The sequence below is a fragment of the Candoia aspera genome, chromosome 1 (assembly GCF_035149785.1).
Source record: "Candoia aspera isolate rCanAsp1 chromosome 1, rCanAsp1.hap2, whole genome shotgun sequence".
NCBI classification, from domain to species: domain Eukaryota; kingdom Metazoa; phylum Chordata; class Lepidosauria; order Squamata; family Boidae; genus Candoia; species Candoia aspera.
In genome coordinates this window covers 16265388-16288203 of record NC_086153.1, presented here as the reverse complement: position 1 = coordinate 16288203, position 22816 = coordinate 16265388, and the positions used below count along the sequence as shown (strand labels likewise).

The 22816-nt window shown below is 39.4% G+C and overlaps 1 protein-coding gene across 1 annotated transcript in view; it reads left to right on the top strand.

Moving 5' to 3' along the window:
* The window catches only part of ZZEF1 (zinc finger ZZ-type and EF-hand domain containing 1), a 91019-nt gene that overhangs the window by 35726 nt on the left and 32477 nt on the right, over positions 1-22816 (top strand). Inside the window, exons 18-32 of the mRNA XM_063298155.1 lie at positions 341-455; positions 1809-1968; positions 2157-2278; positions 2373-2495; positions 3500-3666; positions 6218-6299; positions 6433-6634; positions 7436-7584; positions 9283-9523; positions 12498-12577; positions 13498-13591; positions 16575-17067; positions 18076-18240; positions 20219-20338; positions 22160-22321. Of these exons, the coding sequence (XP_063154225.1) occupies positions 341-455; positions 1809-1968; positions 2157-2278; positions 2373-2495; positions 3500-3666; positions 6218-6299; positions 6433-6634; positions 7436-7584; positions 9283-9523; positions 12498-12577; positions 13498-13591; positions 16575-17067; positions 18076-18240; positions 20219-20338; positions 22160-22321 (2475 nt within the window). The remainder of the gene's footprint in view (positions 1-340; positions 456-1808; positions 1969-2156; positions 2279-2372; positions 2496-3499; positions 3667-6217; positions 6300-6432; positions 6635-7435; positions 7585-9282; positions 9524-12497; positions 12578-13497; positions 13592-16574; positions 17068-18075; positions 18241-20218; positions 20339-22159; positions 22322-22816) is intronic.

Here is a 22816-nt window from a genome sequence, read left to right as displayed (position 1 = left end):
CATTCCTGGTTTGTTTGAAAATTGATGTTATGGAGTATTTGCTGATTGACAGTTTGGTCTAGTGGTTAAGGTGCTGGGCTAGAAACCAGGAGACTGTGAGTTCTAGTCTCGCCTTAGGCATGAAAGCTGGCTGGATGACCTTGGGTCAGTCCCTCTCTCTCAGCCCAACTCACATCACAGGGTTGTTGTTGTGGGGAAAGTAGGAGGAGGAAGGAGTATGAGGTATGTTCGCCATCTTGAGTTATTTATAAAAATAATAAAGGCAGGATAAACAAAATTAAATAAATAAATGAAATGAAATAAACAATACATTATTACGGAAATGTCCTTTCTTTGTCAGTGATCAGGATCCAGGTGGGCTTCTGCTATTACCAGACAAAGAAACTTCTGCAGATGTTGATGTTGCTCAAGTGCTAACAGTGATGAGGACCCTCCTGATGGTGATGTCAAAAGAGGTTGTAGTTTTTGCTGGATTTTTAAAATCTTTTTTTCCACACAGAAATGATAATTTATATGCACTTTATTTCTGGGAAGTCAGCTGTGGAAGCTATTTCTCACAATATGTTCCAATATCCAGTTTCAGAATAAGCATATCAGTTTTTTTTTATTAGTATTATAATTATATACTCTTGGGTGGCAATATTGATTGGATTTGCAGAAAATTACTGGCAAATTCAAATAGCAGTATTGCTGGGTTTGCATTAGTTGTAACTAAATCTGAACAGAAACTTTGTGTATAATGAGAAGCTCTGCTTTATGTAATATTGCTATTTTTATACCATTTTTCGATTAAAATGATCTATCCTGTATACAGTATAATGTTCATTGTTTTTTTTCTTGTATGCCTAATTTTTGTGGGTGAAGGGACACATTTGACATTTGAGATCAGCACTAAGCACTACCCTTCCCAAAATTGGAGAAAGAACCAACAAACTGATTTGATTTCATTTAAAATTATATTTAATTATAATTATACATATTTGAAAGAACTAAGACCATGTGGAGGTAGTGGATAGCCAGTAAAGTGTCAGAAATGCTTTAGTTTTGATTCCTCATAGGATATAAACTTGATGGCCCAATGCTGTTTCACAGTTTTTTAAAAAATCCAAATACCCATACCCAATGTACTTATGTGATGTGATCCCACCCACATTATAGCGCTCAGTCCCTTCACCTCAGTCAAGTTTGGCCATTGACTGCCAAAATATTACCTACCCTGCTTTATTGTTGTTCTTGATTGTGACACTTAGACATAAGAAATGCAATTTCTGTGGTTTCTTTAACTTGTGTTTAAAAATAATAAATGTGGAAAAGTGAAAAAAAAAGTATGATATGAATACCACTCTTCCAAGAACATTCAGTTGTTCTAATTTAGGAGTGGCAGCCCACAGGTAATAGCAGGACTTCATTTGCACCTAGCAAATCCTTTGAGTAGGTAGGGCTGAAATTTTTGGATACAAGTTTCTTGTGGCAGGACCTTAAGGGGTGAAATTATACCCCTGGGACCCTCCCCCAAATCTGCCTGAAATGTGCTAGTTTTGGGGCAAGGGTTAAAGGCAACATTAAAGGACCAGTTTTGTTTCTTAAACTCTCTAAAACCCCAGTAAACAGGGTAGAGTATTTGAAAAACCTGGCAGCATCTACTGTACTCTGGTCATCAGCTACACATCCCTTGTGGCTCCCAGGTAGGATACAAGTAGAAAATGTGGCCCCTCTCAGGCCCAAAAAATGGTGTGCACTTTATTGTAGTTGCTTGATTTCTAGTTTTGATTTCTAACAACTTTGAACTTACTGATTTTTTCCCCCAGTGTGAAATGTTGATGAAAGACATTGTCTTGCAAGATACTGGCCCTGTTCTCTCATCCTTATTCTGGTCAGTCCAGGGTAGCCTCCTGTCTTGGTGTTACTTGCAGCTTAAAGGCAGTGATGCGGCATCCAAGAGCCTTGCCGTAGAAATCCTTACAAAATGTGAGTACCTGAGCTAAAAATCATAAGCAGTCACCAGCATTTTAGGCTACCCTTCCCTAAAGTGGTATAAGCATTAGTCTTTTTGAAGATGAGGGGAGATGTAATCCAATATATTTAGTGGGCACCCAGTGACAGCATCCTGTTGCTGATATTCCTTTAACTGTTGCTTTGTGCTCTTTTTTGTCTAGATGTGCAACAGTTCCTATCAAATATTAGGACAATTTTAGAGTCCCTCCTGTCCCAATACAGTGGGAAAACCATTGTGGAAAAATTAAGCAACTCTGTCTTTGCCATGGTAGCTCGTCAGCAGGTGAGTGAACTGAATGAGTTCTTACAGCAAGTGCCTATTCAGTTAGGTTTCTCTTTTTGCAAGTGTAACACCAGATGCACTGTATGTTCCCTAGATGACCTTCCTGCAGGATTTCTGCATTTTAGACATTCCCCATGGGACTCTCCTGCAGGATGTTAGCACGTTGACAAAACTATTGAACGACCTGTCTGCAGAGTCTGAAAACAGTCCAAATAAGGTAACCTGAGAAAAAATACAAATGTTTAACAATGTTTCATTTTGTTGATTAAGTGCTGGGATTGTAATATTGATATTAACACTGTGGAGGACGCGATAAGTTATAGTTAAGCACTGAAATTACAGGCTTCTGGGGGACTTAGAATGCTCTTATCCTTGATTGGAACACACTCTTCTGTTTGTATCCCAGCTTTTTGTTTATCTGCTCCATTCTAGAGTCTGCTGTAAAATGCTGATAGGAACCTGTTAAAGAGTTTAGGACCAGGAAAATATGTGGAGCATATCCTTGGAGTTCAGGGAGTCTGGGAGCCAGTGTTGGGTATGGCTCAGATGTTAGATTAGGAATGGGAGACCCAGTTTCTAGTCCATTCTGAGCCATAGAATCTCACTGGGCCAGTCAGTTTTTTTCAGTTAAACATACCTCAGGGTGTTATTGTACTGGAGAAAAATAGGAAGAGGGAGTACTTTGTATACCGTGCTGAGCTCTGGATAAAAAGCAGGATATACAGTAAATCTAAAAAATAAGTACCTGTTGTAGCCAGAGTAGCACTGAGAAGTCTCCTTTTTTCAAACATTCATTAGATGAATCTTAGCTCTGTGCTCCTCTATGTTTACTGCTTACTATTATCAATGCTTGTAGCTGATATTTCTCTTTCTTGCTTAAAGTATGCAAAAAAAATCTGTAAAGCATTACAGAGGCCTCAGTTGAATCTCATGTTTATAGGCTCTGGCATATGAAGTTCTGTTCTAAGCCATCTTAGGAAAACCTAATTTTGAAAGTCAGCATACAGCTTTTAAAATAGAGAAACAGACCCCTGGGGGGGCAGGCTCACTGCTATCACACAAGTCAAGACCTAAATTGGAGCTCTGAATTAATTTTCCACGCACCCACTGGACAAGTAATCATAATTGTTTCTAGACCAAACTTTAGTTGACTAATAGTTGACTAGTTGACTAATTAGTTGACTAATATCTGCTCCTCCTCTATGGTTTTATTTGTGTCAGGTGGGCATAGAAAGCTGGCAGCAGGAGCAGCCAGTGGTACTACGGACATGGACAGCAGAATCTCCCCATAATTATGATAACAACTGCCATGACGTTACTGTCTTCCTTTGCCCAGGAGCAACTTACTTCGAAGTTGAGTTTGACGAAAGATGTGAAACGGAGCGGAGGCAAGTTGGTCAATCCTGTATTAACACTTTTTTGTTAGCATTTCCATTTGGCCTTATTAGCTGCATTTTGAAGCTACTGCAAAAGAGGTGGTGCTTATATTGTTTATGTAAGAACAGTTCCAGGACTCTGCTTTCTCAAGAGTCAGGAATTTTAAACCTAGAACCAAAATGGAAGAAGACAAGTGGATGGTTTTGCATGATAACATTTGTCTCACATCTTATACCTCTTCCCATCGGGTCCTATACTGCTGATGTTTGCTGGACAAGAAAATGTATTATGGCAGTCAGTTTCTTGTAGGGATTGCAGTTTATTGTGTGCAGGAGGTCACTTTGTAAGTGGCATCCTCAGTTTAATCTAGTTAAAAACTGTGAGGTATTGAGTGGTGTGCTTGTAGAGGGCAGAGGGAATGGCCTTAAAGGGCAGGAAGAAGAGCTGCTACCAAGGCAAAGGTCAGATAAAAGGGGCCTGAGCCAAGGCCAAGAATATAACAGGAGTAAACATCTCAGACAAGCCCCTTCTTAGTTCACATGAAGATAAAAAGGAAGTGCATTCAGACTTGCAAGATTCTGTTATTAAAGCTTTACAGTAAAGTACTGACCTACATGGCACTGGTTTCCTAGTCTGGTCTACCTAGAACGGCTGACATAGCTAAACACAGTTAAGTCCTTGGTTCTCTACTGTTCAGTATTTGTATTAATGACTTGGTGGTAGAAATGCTTATGGAATTTGCAGACCACACACAGTTGGATTGGATATCTCATATCCTAGAGCAGGGGTTGGCAAACTACAGCCCATGGGCCAAATCTGGCCCACTGCCTGCTTTTGTACAGTCCGTGAGCTAAGAACGGAGGGCAGCCAGCAGATTGCCAGGCCCAAGCCTCAGCCTGGGGCAGGGGTAGGGCATCCTGGGTAACAGGGACAGCCTATCAGAGGCCTCCTTGTTAGTGGGCCAGCACCATCCAATGGCTGCCAAGCTCTCTGGCCTGCGAGCTGTGCCTGCAGTGGTGGAGGCGGGCTGGATCTGGCCGTTTAGCAAAAAAAAGCTTCCTGACCCTGCCCTAGAGAACGGGTATGAAATTTGAAATGATCTGGGTAGATGAGAGTAATGGACTAAAAGTAAATGAATGACATTTAATAGAAATAATTGTGCAATTGTTCATTTAGCAAACAAACTCAAATGCAGAAGCATCTGATGTACAGGGCTTGATAATAGTACTTGTGAAGAAGATACTGGAATACTATTGGAAAACAGTACAAGTCAGCAGTATTGTGATGTGGCTACAAATGCAATTTTAGGTGGCATCAGCAGCAGTATAGTTTCCAAGTCGTAGGAAGTAATAGTGCCCCTTTGGTCAGATTCCACCTCAAATAATATCTTCAATTCTGGGCACCTCATTTGATGAAGTATTCAAACTAATTTGGAGAAGAGCAATGAGGGTGATCAGGGACGAGAAGCTCTACAAATTGAGGGAGCTGAGAGCGTTTTGTCTTGAGAAAAGATTGCTAGGGAGGATATAATAGCACTCTCCAAATACCTGAAAGATTATCACATAGAAGAAGGTCAAGTCCCTTTCTTGATCCATAGTGTAGGGCCTTGTGTAATGGATTGAAGTTACAAGAAAGCAGATTTTCTAGCAGGTTTTTTCCTAACATTTGAACAACAAGAGTAGTTCAGCCTTGGAACCATTGCTCAGAGAAGTGGTGGGCTCCTGCTTATCCAGTTTGTAAGGCTGGACAATCACCTGTCTAGGCTGCTTTAATCTGGATTCCTGCACTAAAGGAGGGTATTAGATTCAGCTATACGATTCTGTGAAAAGGGTCTCAGGAAATGAAACCCTGAAGTAAAAATGGACTTTATGAGCAAATAGCATGATTCTGATTTAGAAAGCTGACTGTGATGGTTTGGGGATCAGTTGCTGAAACAAGCGGTTGGGTTAAGTGTCTTTGTAACCCCCACCACAAGTAACTTACTTCTGATATCTTCAGAAGACCTTGGGTAGTGTGGGGGACCTGCAGCCCTCCAGAAAGCATTGCCACAGCCAACACAGTTTGTTATGGTGTGGTTGTTAGATTTATACTAGAAGATTTTCTGTCCTCGATTTAATGGGTCATATATATCTCAGTGTTCTATTCCAGTGTGCACAAATACAAAGAAGGGTGTTATATCAAGCATGGGGTTAGGGGGCACTGGTCCTTTTCCTCTGTACCTCCGAGATCACTTCCTAATTTGGAAAAAAAATCAGAATCACTTTCTTTGTACTTTGCAACTTTTCAGCAATATTCTTGGGAAGACTGGGCTTTCTACTGCCCCCATGGTGGGGGCTTCTGCTTGCTGTGCACCTCCCTTCTCCATACTGACTCTCTGTTTTCCTTCAGCACCATAAGGGGCCTTCTTTCTATCAGGAGTGTTGGTGGCCCTTCAATATCTGTAATGAAAAAACTGTCTTGTGGGCTTAGTTGCATGTCTTGTTTCCCAGATTAATCAGACAAAGGGTGCCAAAATTAGCCCACCCAAAGCTTGTATTTTAATCTCTTCAAAAACATTTGTAGGTATGATTACCTGGAATTTACTGATGCCAAAGGCGCAAAAACTCGCTACGATACCAAAGTTGGCACAGATAAGTGGCCCAAGGTGAGCAATCTCCAGATTCTAAGCAAGAGATACATGGTTGGTGGGTTGGCGTTCCTACCTCTGATGCCTGATCTTAACTTGTTTTTCTAACCTGTTACACCTACAAAAATGTGGCTGTTTTATTGCTCCATAGAAAGTGACCTTCAAAGCTGGTCCTCGGCTGCAGTTTCTCTTTCACTCTGATAGCAGTAATAATGAGTGGGGCTACAAGTTTTCTGTCACAGCCTATGGATTGCCCGATGTTGACATTTCTTGGGGCCTGGATTTGTATCTTCTCGTGGCCAAGCTAATGGGGCGCCTGGCTTCACAGAGTATGGTGTTGAAATCTTCACAGGGTGAGTAATTATTAGTTTAATTTTGTTCCTTTTCAAGCCCTTGATACTCCTGAGAGAGCTGAAACCCATTGCTGACCTGCATTTTTTATTCTCAAGGTTTATATTTAAAAATGCCTCTAAATTTAGGAAACAGCGGAAGAGATGCTAAACAATGTGTTTTAAAACAAATACTCAACATTGGAGCTGAATTTGTCATTTAGAATTTCTGTGTTCCCATGTCCCACCCACCCATCTACCCTCAAAGGATGGTCTTGCCTGAAGTGTGGTGTGTTTGCCTGTGTGTGTGTGAGAGAGAGAGAGAGAAAGAGAGAGAGAGAGAGAGAGAGAATGTTGTAAGCCTCGATGGGGGACACTTCATCCTGACAGAAGGGGAATAAATAATAAGTTTGCTAGAAAGTGGATTAGAACAGGGATATCTAGCCTCTGGTGCTTTTACTTGCTTTATTTTACTTTAGCCACTGCAGTTCCCCAAGGATGTGTTGGTCTAACATCCAACTCATCACCCCCAAAGATGGCTTTCAGAAAAACAAACCAAAAAGTTTAATAGAACAAAAGAAAAGAAAGAGCACTACAACCTACAGCAACACAGAATGCATATATTGAGAGTCTCAGAAGGAGTGGGAGCAAGTGTGCAGGAGTGCCAGTCTCTAAAACTTTAAGTATATTGGCTGGCTTTGATAGTGAATTTCTTTTTCATTTTCTACTGACTTTACATTTTCAGCCTGTAATCTTAAAATACATTAAATTTAACAGAGGTAAAGCCTCTGCTATTCTAACTTAGTCTTTATTCTCTCCCTCCAGGAGTAGGAGGTGAAATAGAATTGCCTCCTACAGAAGTGGCAGCGGTTCTTAACTCTCCTTTATGGAAACCTGTCTTCAGGCATCGGATGCGTTCTGAGCAAACACCAGAAGGCAGGAAGCAAAGCCAAACCCAGCAGGAAAATGAAAAGGTATTAAGGTTGGCTGCTCACACTTAGTAACACCAATTCAGAGAGCCTTTTGGCCATTTTTTCCCTCCTTTTCTGATAGCTGTTATATAGTAATTCAGTGGTTCAAATTTGACCACAGTTTATATCAGAACAAGCGATCAAGACTAAGGATAGAATGGGACAGAATTTGGATTAAAAGACCTTTCAGCTTCACTCATGAGGCAGCTGTAATTAGGCTAGGTTTCATTCCCGACAGTGGGAGGAATCTCTTTTTTTTCCTCCCTAATTTTACAATTTCTTGAGAGATCCTGTCTAGTTGTCATGTGATCTTTGTTATCATGGACATTCTTTTACTTCCTTCTCTGGAATACTTAGCCTACAGCACTGTGCTGGACTATAGCTAAAAGCAAAGATTTATTCGCATCTACTTTTTGAAAAGAACTTGAAATTATGGGATTGTTATAAGAAGTTGCAAAGCCACAAAAGAAAGCGTGCAAAGGTCATACAGATTTATCTTTCAAGATTTTATTTCCTTTAATAAATTGTTGCATCGTTACTGATACTTGAATAACCAAGTTGAAACCTTTGCTAGTTCGCTGATTTTTCCCTCTCATGGTGAAGCCAACCATCTCTGTAGACTCTGGAAGCAGGAAGTAAGACCACAACTTTCTCTTACTGCCCTAATTCCACCTCAGTTAAGAATGTAGAAAATGGATCCCCAGATTTTTAGGATTAATGGATATGCTTCTTTATCTGTGAGAACCTTCCAGAATTTATTTAGTAGGAGAACTTCTTTTTGGAATTTCCAACATAAAATTATTATTTTTTTAACTGCATCTAAGATAAGTTTTTATTCAATCTGATTCAAAGTTTTTATGATCCAAAGAAGAAAACTTTGGACCAATTCTGTTATAATCATGAGCATGATTTTTGAAATTAATCTTAGCTTCTGTTAGTTTTATACATTTTCCTTTCTTTTTGTACTGCCTCCTAATACTGAACTTTCAGTGACTATAACATGTCATTTTGTTGTAGCCGCTTAGCTACCTTAACTGTGACTAAAGGAAACAAGCCAACATCATCCCCAATTCATGAAGATCACTTTTCAACAGAACTTAATTAAACCAACCAACAGTTTGAATTAGACAACACATTAAGTCAGAAGTTGGCCACCTTCTCGCACCATATTCTGCCTTTCCCCCATAAGGAAATTGTCTGAAATTTCACAAGATTGCTAACTATCGTAAGATTTTATGGTCTCACTTTTAGGTGAGATCCTACATAACATATTGGCATCCTTATGCAAAATTTCATGTGGTTTTGTGATCTTGCAAGATTTCAGTGTTTTTTTTTCAAAATTTTAGCTTAATTTGGGGAAGCACGGAGGCCCTGCTGCTTGTGTATACAGTGTTGCCAACCCTCTTATTAAATTGATTAATCCAAAATGTATTTATTGAATAAATAAGATGGAAGTCTAATCTCTTGGTCACACTGAGGGAGCAGCAGAAGACAACATATAAGTAAAGAAAGAGAATAGCTTGGCTCATTCTCATAGTATAATAGTATAACATTTGTCTGTCTGCAGCCTTTTAACATTATTTCTTTTAATGTCCACATTGAGATTGGATCTTATAATGTTTATAGAAATAATCATTAGGGACTTTGAGTTGGGTTGAAGTAGAGGTTAATGCTTATATCTCTTCTGATGTTCTTTTTTAGGCAATCAACTCAGATGCCAAATGCTGCCATAAATTTCTCCTTGAGTTCTCAAAGTCAGACCCTGCCCAGGAGTTCTGTGGGCCAAATTCTGAACTTTTCAAAGGACTCTTACAGGCATGTAATAAACAGGCCCCAAAGACTGATATAATTGCTGGTTCCACTATCGATCAAGCTGTCCAGTCTACATTTGCTGCTTTGGTGTATCTCTCTCCAGATTTGTATGGGAAGCTGCAAAAATATGGTAACTTCTACATTAGTGAATATATACTCATAACGAAGACTGCTGCTCATATTACATAGCAGCCTTCCCTGACCTGGTACCCTCCAGATGTGCTGGATGACAGTGAACATTCAGATGTTGTGGCAGCTGGAGGATTATGGGAATTGTAGCCTAGCACATCAAGAGATCACCAGTATGTGGAAAGTTGTTATTTAAAATTCACCTGTAAAGTGCAGCTTGCATGTTTCCTCCATAATATTTGTACCTTGACATGCCTCACTTTACATACAAGGAAAAACCTGAAGCCTGTGGCTTCAGGAATAAATAGTGTTACTGGCAAGGAAGGAGCACACAAGTTAACTTTACCTAGGAAGCTTGGTATGGGAAGCCACTCCTCTGAATGTTCTCCTGTGAATATTTTAAAATATGTCCAATTTCCAAGACACGATGATGGGGTATCATATTTGGTTTGGGCGCGTTTGCAAGATTACTTTGTGATTCTTATACATCAAAATACAGCAGGCCCTTTCATACCTTCTGTAATCCCATTTGGCCAAGTCTTCTTAGAGAAAATACAGGGGTGTTGGGTTGTAACATATCATTCTGGTCCTTGATGTAATTAAACAGCTCACAGCTCACATGAAAGGTGAAAACATAGATCCTGAAAGTACTCTAAAGTCATAGACCAAGGCAGCTGGGAATTCTGGAAGTAGCAGAGAGAGGTCAGTTAGCTATTTTTCTCCTCAGCAAAGCTTTGTCACATCTTTAAGAAGGATCCAGAAAGATTTTGCACCTTACAGGAAAGGTGTGCCTTGTCCTTTGACTGATTTAGAGACCAGTCCTGCGGACGTGACTTCTTTTCTGTTTAGTCTATCCCATTGTTTTCCATACTGGCCAACCATATCTGCAGAGTCCAAAAACAAGATATAGAGCTACAGTCTCCTCCTGCTTCTTTAGCCCCCACCTACTCAAGATGTTAAAGAATGAGTGGCCAGACATAAAGGACCAGTCACAATTGGAATATTGAAATCATATTCTGAGAATTCTCACAAAATGGATATCTTGGGTAGAGGGGCGGGGCTCCTTTATTCCAAAAAGATGCTCTGTTTACTGGTCATAAAATGGCTGACGTTGGATGTTGTTTATCCCCAAAATTCATTTCCTCAAAAGCAAACTGATACTCCCTACCACCTCCAACTTACTTTTTTTTCTAGACAAGTAGACATATTCCTGAAGAAAGAACTGAGCTTTCGATTCACACCATTTTTATTTTTTGAGAATGGCTATGGAGCCCATATTTCCACTTAAACATGTATGTTAAATAAAAAAGATCTAAAATATAATTTTTAAGTCAGATAAATTAAGAAGCAAGAAACTTATCCATAAACTTCAAATTATGGCCCCCAAATCAAACAAAATGTTCCTTTTCTAAAGCTGCCTCCCATATGTTATTCTAATGATGATTAAATTGATTTTCTGTTACGCCTGTTCATGAGACGGACTTACAAAACCCTGAATTTACGATAACTCTTGATGGAATCCTGAATTTGTCAGCAGTTTTGAATCGGAACTCCCATTGGGTAGCCATAACTGTTTCTTGTAAGATGCAACTAAATCATTGTGCCTTGAACTAAGAATACATATATAATAACAGGCGTACAGCCATTTTTCTTTTTGTGAAATCAACTTAAGGTCTGTTTATGTATGCAGCAAAACAGATGGCAAGGTACTTCAGACTGTATATTTTGTCATAAATCCTGAGAGATTTCAGTGGTCAGCAGTATAATCAGTTTAATAAATAAATGATGAATACAGGAGGATGTGATCCTTCCTTAGCACAGGAGCAAGACTGATTGACTGATTGATATCATGCTTCCCGCAAAGCTGACATATTGCCATTAACAATTCCAATAAATAGCCATCTGAACCAAAAGTAAATATAGAACAAGATAAAAGTAACAGCATCATAAGACAATGGAAAATAATTTAAAAATCATAATATCTCAGCATCAAAAGAATAAAGTATAACCCAGAATACCTAGCACCAACATTAAAAATCTGAGAACATATTACAGGTGTAAAGGGCGAAGGTATAAAAATACAGTTTAGACTTTTCTTAAAATACACAAGGAAAAAGCTGGCCAAGCAGTCTGCAGGCGGGAATTCCATAGCCCTGGGAATTCCATAGCCCTGGCACCACTGCCAGAAAGGCCCTAGTCCTAGCTGATTTCAGATGAGGCTTTTGGTAGGACATCACATGCAAAATGCCTCCATGTGCAGAACTCGTCCTCCAGTTACTCCACGTAGAGTAAACCGTTTCTTTTGGCAGGAGAGGCCTAAGCAGTATAAAGATTTATATGCAGCAACAGGCACCCTGAATTTGGCTCAGAAAGTGACTGGGAGTCAATGCAGCTTAGCTGGAACAGGTGTTATATGTACCCACCATGATGTACCCAACAGAAGTTGCTATACATTTCAAACCCTTTGCAATTTCTGGACCTCCTGTATGGGGAACCTCACATAGAGCACACTGCAGTAATTTAATTGGGGTGTAACTGGTTGTGGGTAACAGTCAGATCTCTCCAGGAAGGGACATAGCTGGTAAACGGTAAATCATATCCAGATGAAAATAAGCACTCTTGGCTCCACTCTGCCCTGAGCATTCAGGGACAGCACAGGGTCAAAGAGCACATTGATGCTCCAAAATAGTATGGTGTGAGAAAGGCTGAATTCTTTGTGGGCAGGAAACAAAGTTTCTCTTATGAAGGCAAAAATCAAACTTGCAGGCTGAGATTGTCCTGCCCCAGAGAGCTTCACCATTAGCGTGATTACTTGCATAAGTTGGCCCTGCAGCAAAAGTTTGGTGATCTACAGTAGTGATGCCAAAGATCCGTCATAATCCCTGGAATTGTTTGAATGTCATCCCAAATCAGCTGCGTGATCAGAAGAGGCTAAAAGGATCTCTGTTCTTACCTCCATCTTTTTGTCCTTACAGTGAACAGTGGAGGCAAAACTCCTTTAAATGAAGAATTTGCACAAGTATATTTACTGGCAGATGGGATCAGAATATGGATGGTAAGAGGTCTGCTAAGTGTTTCCATATGTTCCTCATTTACTAAGTGGGTCACAGAGTTGGCATGTTACAAAGCTGTTCAAAATTGGTCAGATACTGCTTAAATATTTGAGGATCTCTTTCTTTTAGTAGCATTAATCAACTTTTCTTTTATGGGGCAATTAATCCTGCAAAACCCATTTCTGTGGACTTGGTCAACATCTTTTGTACCTCTAAACAGGAGGTGAGGGCTCCCAAATTTTCATTTTAAAAATAGCATAAAATCCACTACTGTATGTGTCAGGAAGAATGTTTAGCTAGAGCTGCCTGCCCCCCCGCCCCAGGCATACTAACTTTCCGTAGGAAGGAGAGATTGACTTAAATGTCCAGCCCTGACACAAGCGTACCTTTCACTTATCCATTGGCTTTCTTGATGAGTTAGCAGTATGCTTGCCTGTGTAGGAAATGACATGAAAATTACATTGTTAACCCATTAATCCTATTGAGGGCCATACACTTCCTGATGCAATCTGTCTTCCAAAGGCCATGTGCTTTGCAGAAATCTGAACTGATCACTTTCAAAATTAGGCCTGTTAGTAGTACCTGGTCTATAAGCTGCCCATTCCTGTATTTGTCTAGGGCAGTGTTTCTCAACGTTGGCCACTTGAAGACGTGTGGACTTTAACTCCCAGAATTCCTCAGCCAGAAAGGCTGACTGGGGAATTCTGAGAGTTGAAGTCCACTTCTTCAAGTGGTCAATGTTGAGAAACACTGGTCTGGGGCTTTGTTTTTGTTCTTGTTTTTTTTAATATCTGGACTTGTAATACAATTCCATTGAATTGTTGATCTCCACTCATTGTGAGGAAATGTGTTTGTGGAGATGTCATCTGGGAAAAGCAAATGTGAAACCCTTTCATTCTTTTTTAAACTCCCTTTTCTGCAGCTGGAAATGAAGCAGAAATTCCTCATGGGCCAGAGAAGTGACGGAGAGGAGCAGCAGGCTGGTGAGATGAGCGAGGTAAACCCAGAATGTCTTGGTAAGTCTCTTTCTGCACTCGCCTCTGTTTGCCATCCTTGCTTTTTCCCATCTGCCAACTTTATGAAAGGGGGAAAGCAGAAGGAAGTTGTCCAAAGCCTTAAGAACAGATGTATTTATTATGGTGTTACGTATCGTTTTCAGTTTATTCACATGCTTGACCTGTTATTCCATGATGCCTCACAATTGAATTAGTAAGGATTGAATTAAGAGAGGTGCTAAAATTATTTGTAGTTGTTTATTCATTCAGTCGCTTCCGACTCTTCGTGACTTCATGGACCAACCCACGCCAGAGCTTCCTGTCGGTCGTCAACACCCCCAGATCCCCCAGGGACGAGTCCGTCACCTCTAGAATATCATCCATCCACCTTGCCCTTGGTCGGCCCCTCTTCCTTTTGCCTTCCACTCTCCCTAGCATCAGCATCTTCTCCAGGGTGTCCTGTCTTCTCATTATGTGGCCAAAGTATTTCAGTTTTGCCTTTAATATCATTCCCTCAAGTGAGCAGTCTGGCTTTATTTCCTGGAGGATGGACTGGTTTGATCTTCTTGCAGTCCAAGGCACTCTCAGAATTTTCCTCCAACACCACAGTTCCAAAGCATCTATCTTCCTTCTCTCAGCCTTCCTTATGGTCCAGCTCTCGCAGCCATATGTTACTACGGGGAACACCATTGCTTTAACTATGCAGACCTTTGTTGTCAGTGTGAAGTCTCTGCTCTTAACTATTTTATCGAGATTGGTCATTGCTCTTCTCCCAAGGATTAAGCGTCTTCTGATTTCCTGACTGCAGTCAGCATCTGCAGTAATCTTCGCACCTAGAAATACAAAGTCTTTCACTGCTTCTACATTTTCTCCCTCTATTTGCCAGTTATCAATCAAACTGGTTGCCATAATCTTAGTTTTTTTGAGGTTTAGCTGCAAGCCAGCTTTTGCACTTCCTTCTTTCACCTTCATCATAAGGCTCCTCAGTTCCTCCTCACTTTCAGCCATCAAAGTGGTATCATCTGCATATCTGAGATTGTTAATGTTTCTTCCAGCGATTTTAACTCCAGCCTTGGATTCCTCAAGCCCAGCATGTCGCATGATGTGTTCTGCGTACAAGTTGAATAGGTAGGGTGAGAGTATACAGCCCTGCCGTACTCCTTTCCCAATCTTAAACCAGTCCGTTGTTCCGTGGTCTGTTCTTACTGTTGCTGCTTGGTCGTTATACAGATGCTTCAGGAGCTTAAATGTAATAGCAATCTGCCTCTTTAGATTTGCATACATTTGCATTTCACAGACACACCTATCATGTGAACCCAGGAAAAGACACAGCTTTAAGGGCAAACAGGCATAACATGCGCACCCGTGCCTACTCCAAAGCACCTTTTTTTGTAAAAATTTTATTGAAGATTTTAATAGACATAGTAAAAATAAAGACAAACTAAACTAAAAGATTAAAGAAAAGTAAGAAAGAAGTTTGAAAAGTATGAGAGAAAGAAAGAAAGAGGAAAAGGAAAAGGAAAAAGGAACAAAGGCAATAATAAATAAACAAAACACGCTTTCTAAGATATTAATTATTAATATCTCAGTCCATTTTTTGAAGAACTCTTTGAGTAACTCAAAAGTTATACCAGGGTTGGCCATTTTAAAACCTTAGTTTAAAAGTTGATAGATGCACTCGCCTCTTTCCTTTCCTTTCCTTTCCTTTCCTTTCCTTTCCTTTCCTTTCCTTTCCGTTCTGCCTGGTCCTTTAGTCCCCTCTAGAGTGCCCATTTGTAATATTCAGAGAATCTCAGTTCCTTATATGGACTTAGTTCCATTTCAGTCATTTCCCATGGGTGTATTATTTAATTATATATTTGTTTTTCAGATCTCGCAGCAAAAGTACAAAAGTTCCAAATTCCTCTTGTCTCCTAGTTTGTTTATAATTTTCTTAAATCATTTTTTTTTGCCAATTAATTCTTTTTTCTGTTTTTAAACTCGTTAAGTCTCTTTTTAAAATTACACAGCCCTGGTTATTTAGTTCAGAAATGCATATATTATTCCTTAACTTCCACAAGCATCTCAGAGCAGTAGTTAGAGATTAAATATTCCTTACAATAATACAACCTAAAATCTAAACATAATCCAGAATCTTAAAATTAAATCAACTATTTAAAATACACACACATAAATATTAAAATGTTTGGATTTATATTTTTAAAAATCCTAAACAAATTAAGTTTTAATGTGGTACACACATATATATGCATAGCATGGCATGGCATGGCATCAGTATCAGGTATATCCCTTTTAAAAAGGCATTCCAAAATCAAGGCAGCACCGAAGAAGGCTGATTTATTTGAAGATAGTAGATCAACGTAAAAAAGGGGCTCTTCTCTGATCTTTATGCCTGAGATACTCCTTCAGATATTTGGGCTCCAAGCCATTCAAGGATTTAACAGTAAGCACTAACCCCTTGAATTAGGATCCTTAGCAAGTGAGCAAGTTTAGTTACATTCCTCTTAGGCAATTTGGGGAACGTGCTACAGCCACAGTGGATTGCTGTGGCCTTCTACTTACATTTCTAGAAATGCCTGGCTCATCTGAAGATGACTGGCTTTTCTGTCTCTCAGTAAGTCTCAAGGTCTCATCACCAACTGACACTATGTTTGAATTACACACCATTCATTCTCTCCCTAGCATCCAGTCTCAGTTTGCCATTGACTGGGCTGGCAAAACAGTGCACTGCTGTGCAAGAGGAGAGTCTTGAGGCAGCCCTGAAGTTTGCAGAAGAACCTCATCCAAACCGTTATTCTAATAGCTACTTTAATATGTGTGAAATTTGTATTGCTTTTTTATAGTCTGCCTCATTCATTCCTTCATTCCTTCATTCAGAATTGCTATATTCCGAAGGTGGGTGTTCCAATTTTGTAAAGAAATGCTGTAAGAATGATCTGAGATTTTAGGGTGCAGAGTGTTGCTTGTGCTGTTCTTACAAAACGTACATTGCCTTCCACTGTAGCACAGCAGTGTATCCAGAAAAGTCTTCTTTTGCTGAATTTTTTGCCTGTACGGACCAAGTCAGAAGGTTACGACTCTGATAACCTGGAGGACCACGGGCAAGGCCCTGATGGTAAATACCAAAGGACAAGTTCTGTAGTAGAAGCAGATTTCCAAGCATCACATCCCTCACCTGCTTGTGAAGCAACTGGTTTTCCTTTCCCAGAGGGAGGCCAAGACTCTGAACAAAAGAAAAAGCAAGTGCCCGATTCCCCACAGACAGAACTAGCTTCAGCACCACAGAGTAGCGCCCTGGAAAAAAACTCAGAGCAAGAAGAATCCTTGTCCCCCCCTTCCACCCCAACCCGCAAGCCTCCATTCAGCCGTGGACGGCTCCGGCTCCTCTCCTTCCGCTCCATGGAAGAATCTAAACCTGCGCCCAGCATAAAGGAGAAATATCCCATCTTGAAAGACGTTCTGGACTTCATCAAGGATCAGTCTCTTTCCCATGAAAGGTGAGCCAAATAGTATACTGGGTGCAAATCTACGTACAGGGCTGACTATTTTCCGCTTTAGAGTTTTCAGGAGTGGAATATGTTGTTTAACCCTATAAGTTATAGTCTAGAAAGAACACAAGAGATTTCATAGCAAACTTCGAACCCCAAATATTAAACAGAGAGGGAGCAAATGCAAGGGAAGATTATTTTCATAGTTATTTCAATATTTAAACAGAGCAAAATAGTTCATGTTTTAGTAAGGAGAATAATTGTTGCAGTTGAGAGAATTCTAGAACAGATATTACCCAACAGAAAAGAAGTGTAGGAAGTAACTTTGAATGTTCGAGAGCAACCCCAGTTTATGTCAGGACAAAGCAAATATGGAGCTTAAATTTCTCTTTGAAATTGCATAAGACAACAGAATTAGCGTTTTCCTCTGATTCCTTCAGGCAATGCTTATCTTTAAAGATAAAGATACTAACAAGCTGAAAGCTATTTTGCCAACAGTGCTAGTGTAGGAAATATGGTGAGCATTGTTGTGAAATTGATAGTAGTTCTAACTGGGACATGAGACTTGACAGAATAGTGCAGTGTTTCTCAACCTTGGCAACTTTAAGATATGTGAACTTCAACTCCCAGAATTTCCCAGCCAGCATGGCTTGCTTGGGAAGTCTGGGAGTTGAAGTCCACGTATTTTAAGGTTGCCAAGGTTGAGAAACACTGGCATAGTGGAAAGGAATCATCCAGATGCTCCAAGATCCAGGGTGAGCAATGCTAACCCTAGTTGCTGTGCGTGCTAACTTGGTGAAAAGATGTGATCTTTTTAATCTTCATCTGCAACTTCAGCAAGACTCTTGTGAGATTTTAAACTGTCTTAGCAGAGAAAAGTACACAACATACAGCTTTTTCCCTGCCAAGATTTTGTTAAATCTGAATTCTGTTCCATGTGAGAATGTCCCAGCATCTGATGATGATAATGGTGTTATTCTGTCATTGCATTTGGATTTGTGTGTGTTTTATCCCCAGTGTCCTGAAAGTCCTTGCTTTGAGGAAAGCTCAAGCCAAAAACATTTTGGAAGTGCTGAAGATGATCCTCCAGTGCCTAAAATCCCTTAGCCAACCTCACTGTTTTGTTCCACCTTGCATAATTTTCCTGCTGGAACTTTTAGCTTGCCAGAAAGACTTCACAAAGTAAGACATGATGAAAACCATCTCTCCTGACACTTGATCATTTTAGATCTCTTTGCAGAGGGTAGTTCAATCTCCTCAATCTGTCATTTTACAAATACTTTGGAACTACAGTTGCCTGAATTCCCAGTCAGTAACAATAGTAGCTGGGCCACAAGTTAGCATAAAGATCATTTGCAAATATCTCATCTCACGCTTCACCTGAATTTTTTGCTTTATTTTATTGTTTTAATTGTAGAACAGGTAAAAGTTGTTCTGATTTTTTATTAAAGGGTCCTGGGAATTTATTCTTAAAGAATGCTTTCTTCTCCAGTGTAGTTGAGAGTAGATAAGGTGAGAATTTAGAATGGCGGAAGCAGTGTAGGAAAGAAGATTAATTCTTCATGTCCCTGTCTCGTGGAACTAATCAGGAGCCCCTTGTTTTTGAATTTAACTGAGAAGCATCAAGACATTTGATCGCATCACCTGAATCCTAATGTGATATCTGAGAAGAAAATTAAGTTATTAAAATGGCAGATCAAAATATTGGACTTGCTGTCCCTGGCTTATGCCTGCCCAGTAAGATAGGGAAAGATGGGCTCTCTTTGCATCCTTTCTCATAAGGAATGTCATCTTCTCAGCCACAGCCTCCCTTTTCTTGAACAGTCTTCCTCCTGAGATTAGACTGGTCCCCGCCCTGTTGGTTTTTCAGAAAGCCATTAAAATACGGCCATTCCAGAGAGCCTTGGGGTAGATTTTTGAAGAGGGAACCTTGTTTCTTTGGGTATGGATGTTGTTGGCTGTTTGGGGCAATGCTGTTCTGTTTTGCCATTTGTTTTACTATTGCTTTTACTCTGATGCTCATATTATTTTGTAACTGCCTCTGAGCCTCATTTTGGTTCAGAGCAGCATACAAATTGTACTAAATCAGTGAAATAATGAAATAAATACAATATGAAAATAGCATAAAATATTATTGGTCTAGGATCGAGGGATGTCTGTCTGTCTACAATGGTGCTTAAAAGTTTGTGAATCTTCTTTAATTTTCAATATTTCTGTATAAATATGACCTAAAGTGTGATCTGTTCTCCACACAATTCCTGAAACTAGATAAAGAGAACCCAGTTAAACAAATGAGTCAAAAACATTAAACAAAAAAAGGTTCACACACTTTTAAGCACCACTGTACCTATCTGATACTGTTTCAAGCTGAGCCACATCTAAAACATCACAAATTATTTCCTGTACTTTGGAAAACAGAATCTCCTGCAAATAACTGGAGTGGTATATTCTGGAATGTCCAGTTGTTCCCTGGAGTGGCCTATCCCCACATCCTATATATATATATATATAATTGTTATTGTTATTGTTATTATTGGGTTACTGAGCGCCACATCCTATATATATATATATATATATATATATATATATATATATATATATATATATAATTGTTATTGTTATTGTTATTATTGGGTTACTGAGGGTCTGCCTTCTCCCATATTCATCTGCCAGTCCAGTCAGATATATATACACATATATACACACACACACACACATCCCTCCCGCCCTTTGGAACATCCTTCCCCCGGAAATGCGGTTAGCCCCCTCTCTTCTGGACTTCAGAAAACAGCTGAAAACCTGGTTTTGTCACCATGCTTGGAGTGGGGAGAGGAAGAGCCATTTTGGGGCTGGTTAGTTCCCTAGCCCTGCAGGAACCAGCCTTATCCCTTTATGGGCTGAATTTGATCTGCCCTTATTTCGATTTTATTGTATTTTATGTTTATTGAAATATTGGTATTATTTATAATTTTATTGAATTTTAAAGTGTTTTTACTGTGAACCGCCCAGGGTCCCCCATGTGGGGGAGATGGGCGGTGATAAAAATACGATAAATAAATAAATACGTATTTATGTAATGTTTGTATCATCCAGTGATGGGTTTATGACGTGGTTCACCAGCCAGCCTTTCTATTTTTGTTTTTTGTTTGTTTGTTTACAGCTATTTTGGACACTTAGAAGGGTGTGGGGCTGAATTACACCGAGAAATACGGGAATCCTTCTATCAGCTGCTTCATTTCTTGGTCAATGCTTTGAAAGGATTTAACAACTACAGTGACAAGTATGAGCATCATTCATAAAGCATGCAAAATTACTCTATAGTCTTATTGCTTATCTTGGTAATTGATCTTGATAGCAGTTGGTCCTTCTGTGAAGAATTTATAAACTGTTGTTGTTTGCTTACTTTGGATCCTTACCTATTTGGCTCCTTGAGTGATCAAGTTCACCTTATTCTTGTAGAAGGTCTGGGTGTTGGTTTCTTTTGCTTAATAAGTTCCCTAGTTTAATAAGCTCTAGATGTTTAGCTTTGTTCTGGATAATTATTGGGTTACTGAGGGTCTGCCTTCTCCCATATTCATCTACCAGTCCAGTCAGATGAATGGAGAACCTTTCTACCTCTTCCTTCCTAGAGTTCAGGAAAGCAGGTAAGGCCTGGCTTAGGAAGGCATTCTTTGAATATTCGGATGCATCCGTGGATGTGTGACTTTATATTACTATTTTTATCCCTTATGAAACTATTCAGATTTTTATTATTTTTGTATGGATTTTTATTCAGATTTTTATTTATTTTTTTAATGGTGTAACTGATTATTAGCTTCTCAGAGCCATCAGGAATGAATAGCGTACAAATATTGTAAATAAATAATCACCATGTATTGTTCATAGCAGGTGATAAGGAAGGGGTCAGTTTCTCTGAGACTACTTCATTGTTCAGATTGTTACTAGGTTGAATGCTGTTTTCTCTTGGAAAAAAATTTTTTTTGAGTTAACTGCCAAACTGTTGAGTCACAGGAACAGACATCTGTATGTTTTGATTATATCATTCATAGAAACTATTATTCCAAATAGTGAGTTGTAAAAAAATCAGCTCGGCTGTCTTGGTCTATCAAATTAAACTTTCTCCTAGAAACAGAGATCCTGAAATGTCTTTTTAGAAACCTGCACTACAAGCATATCAGGAGGTCTTAATTAAGTAGAGTTTGGTTTTCCCGCAATTCAGTAGTATTTAGATCAGTTTGTATACTTTATAAAGCTGGCTTAGTGATATATTAGCAAACCAGCATAGCTAACAACTACACATAGACTGATACAGAAATGCAGGACTCTGGTTTTGTCTTTCTGAAGAAATGAGAAAATAAAGCTTTAAACTAAAACCAAACCATGGCTTCATTTCTGGTACATTCCAGGTAAACAAGGCTGCAGTGCCACATTTTATGTCACATTAAATTTGACTAATCAAGCCTTAGGCAGAATGAGTGGCTGTGGTTACTGTAAACATGTAAAGATTTGCTGATTTCCATGCAATGGTCTCTTAGTTGTTTCTTCGTTGGATCTCAATTTATTGTGATAAGTTTAGAAGTAATCACTGTGTGGAGTAAGAGTCAGAAAAGGGATTTCAATATGCCATTAGGCATATGCATTTTTTGTAGGGGAAGCAGTATTTCCCTTACTGACATAACTGAGCACAACTGTTCCCACTATGGAGATGGTGAGCTATCATTCCCTTGGCATAGGAAGAATGAAAGCTATATTCTGCATGCAGCTAGATGACACTAAAAGGAAAGATGCTATATCAACAAAATCGTAAGCGCTGCCTGCCTTCCCAATGGAAAGAGTCCAATCATCTGGAGTCCATTTTGCTACATCTGGATAGCTCTGAAAATAGAATAGTTTACCATGCTGTTCACCTGCCAGCATCTGGCTGTTCCTGTGCTTCAAAGTGCACTGCCCATTTAGGCTCTTGACCATGATGAAGATGCCTTGTAAAGCCATCTAAGTTGGCAGCTGTTATACAATCTTCTGATAGCTAAATTATACATTGTATAAGCAGGATGTCTTGAACATAACAACACTCAATTTCATTGGATTATTATTTGTTTAGATCATTACTGCCTGCCTTGTCCTGTGTGCAGACATGTCTCCTTCACCTTTTGGATATGGGCTGGGAGGCAAATGATCTTTCCTTCTTCATTGATATTCAGCTACCACGTCTCCTCATCACCATGTCACAAGAGAACATAAGTACTCATGACAAGATAATTTGGTAAGTCGGGAAAACATATAATATTAGAAAGAGAAGTCAGTGAAAGAATTTAAAAATATCTTTTGCACATGTTGGAGATTTTCCACAACCACTTTGACGGCTCTTGATTGAAAAATGGAGTAACAGTGACTATGTATAGAATGTGCTAAGATTGTAAAAAAATATAACTTCACTGTTAGCCACTTTCTGCAAAGAGGAAATAGAATTGTAGCCTTAGTTGTTTTTGACGAAGGATAATCTAGTCACTGCCTCAGTTGGTTTTGGGCATTAGGCAAAGTTGGCCCTTGTTTTTATTGAAAGGGAGACTGCCTTGGAATTCCAAGGCTCTTGGCTAGACAGGAAGAAAAAACAAATGTTCCATAAGAAGGCAATGGCAAATTACTTTCATAGCACTGTCAAGAAAGAACTGTTACAATGCAGTCATCTAGATTCAAGTTGACTTGGAGGTATCTTTACTTTTATTTTACTATTTGTACTTATTTACATCTAACTGAT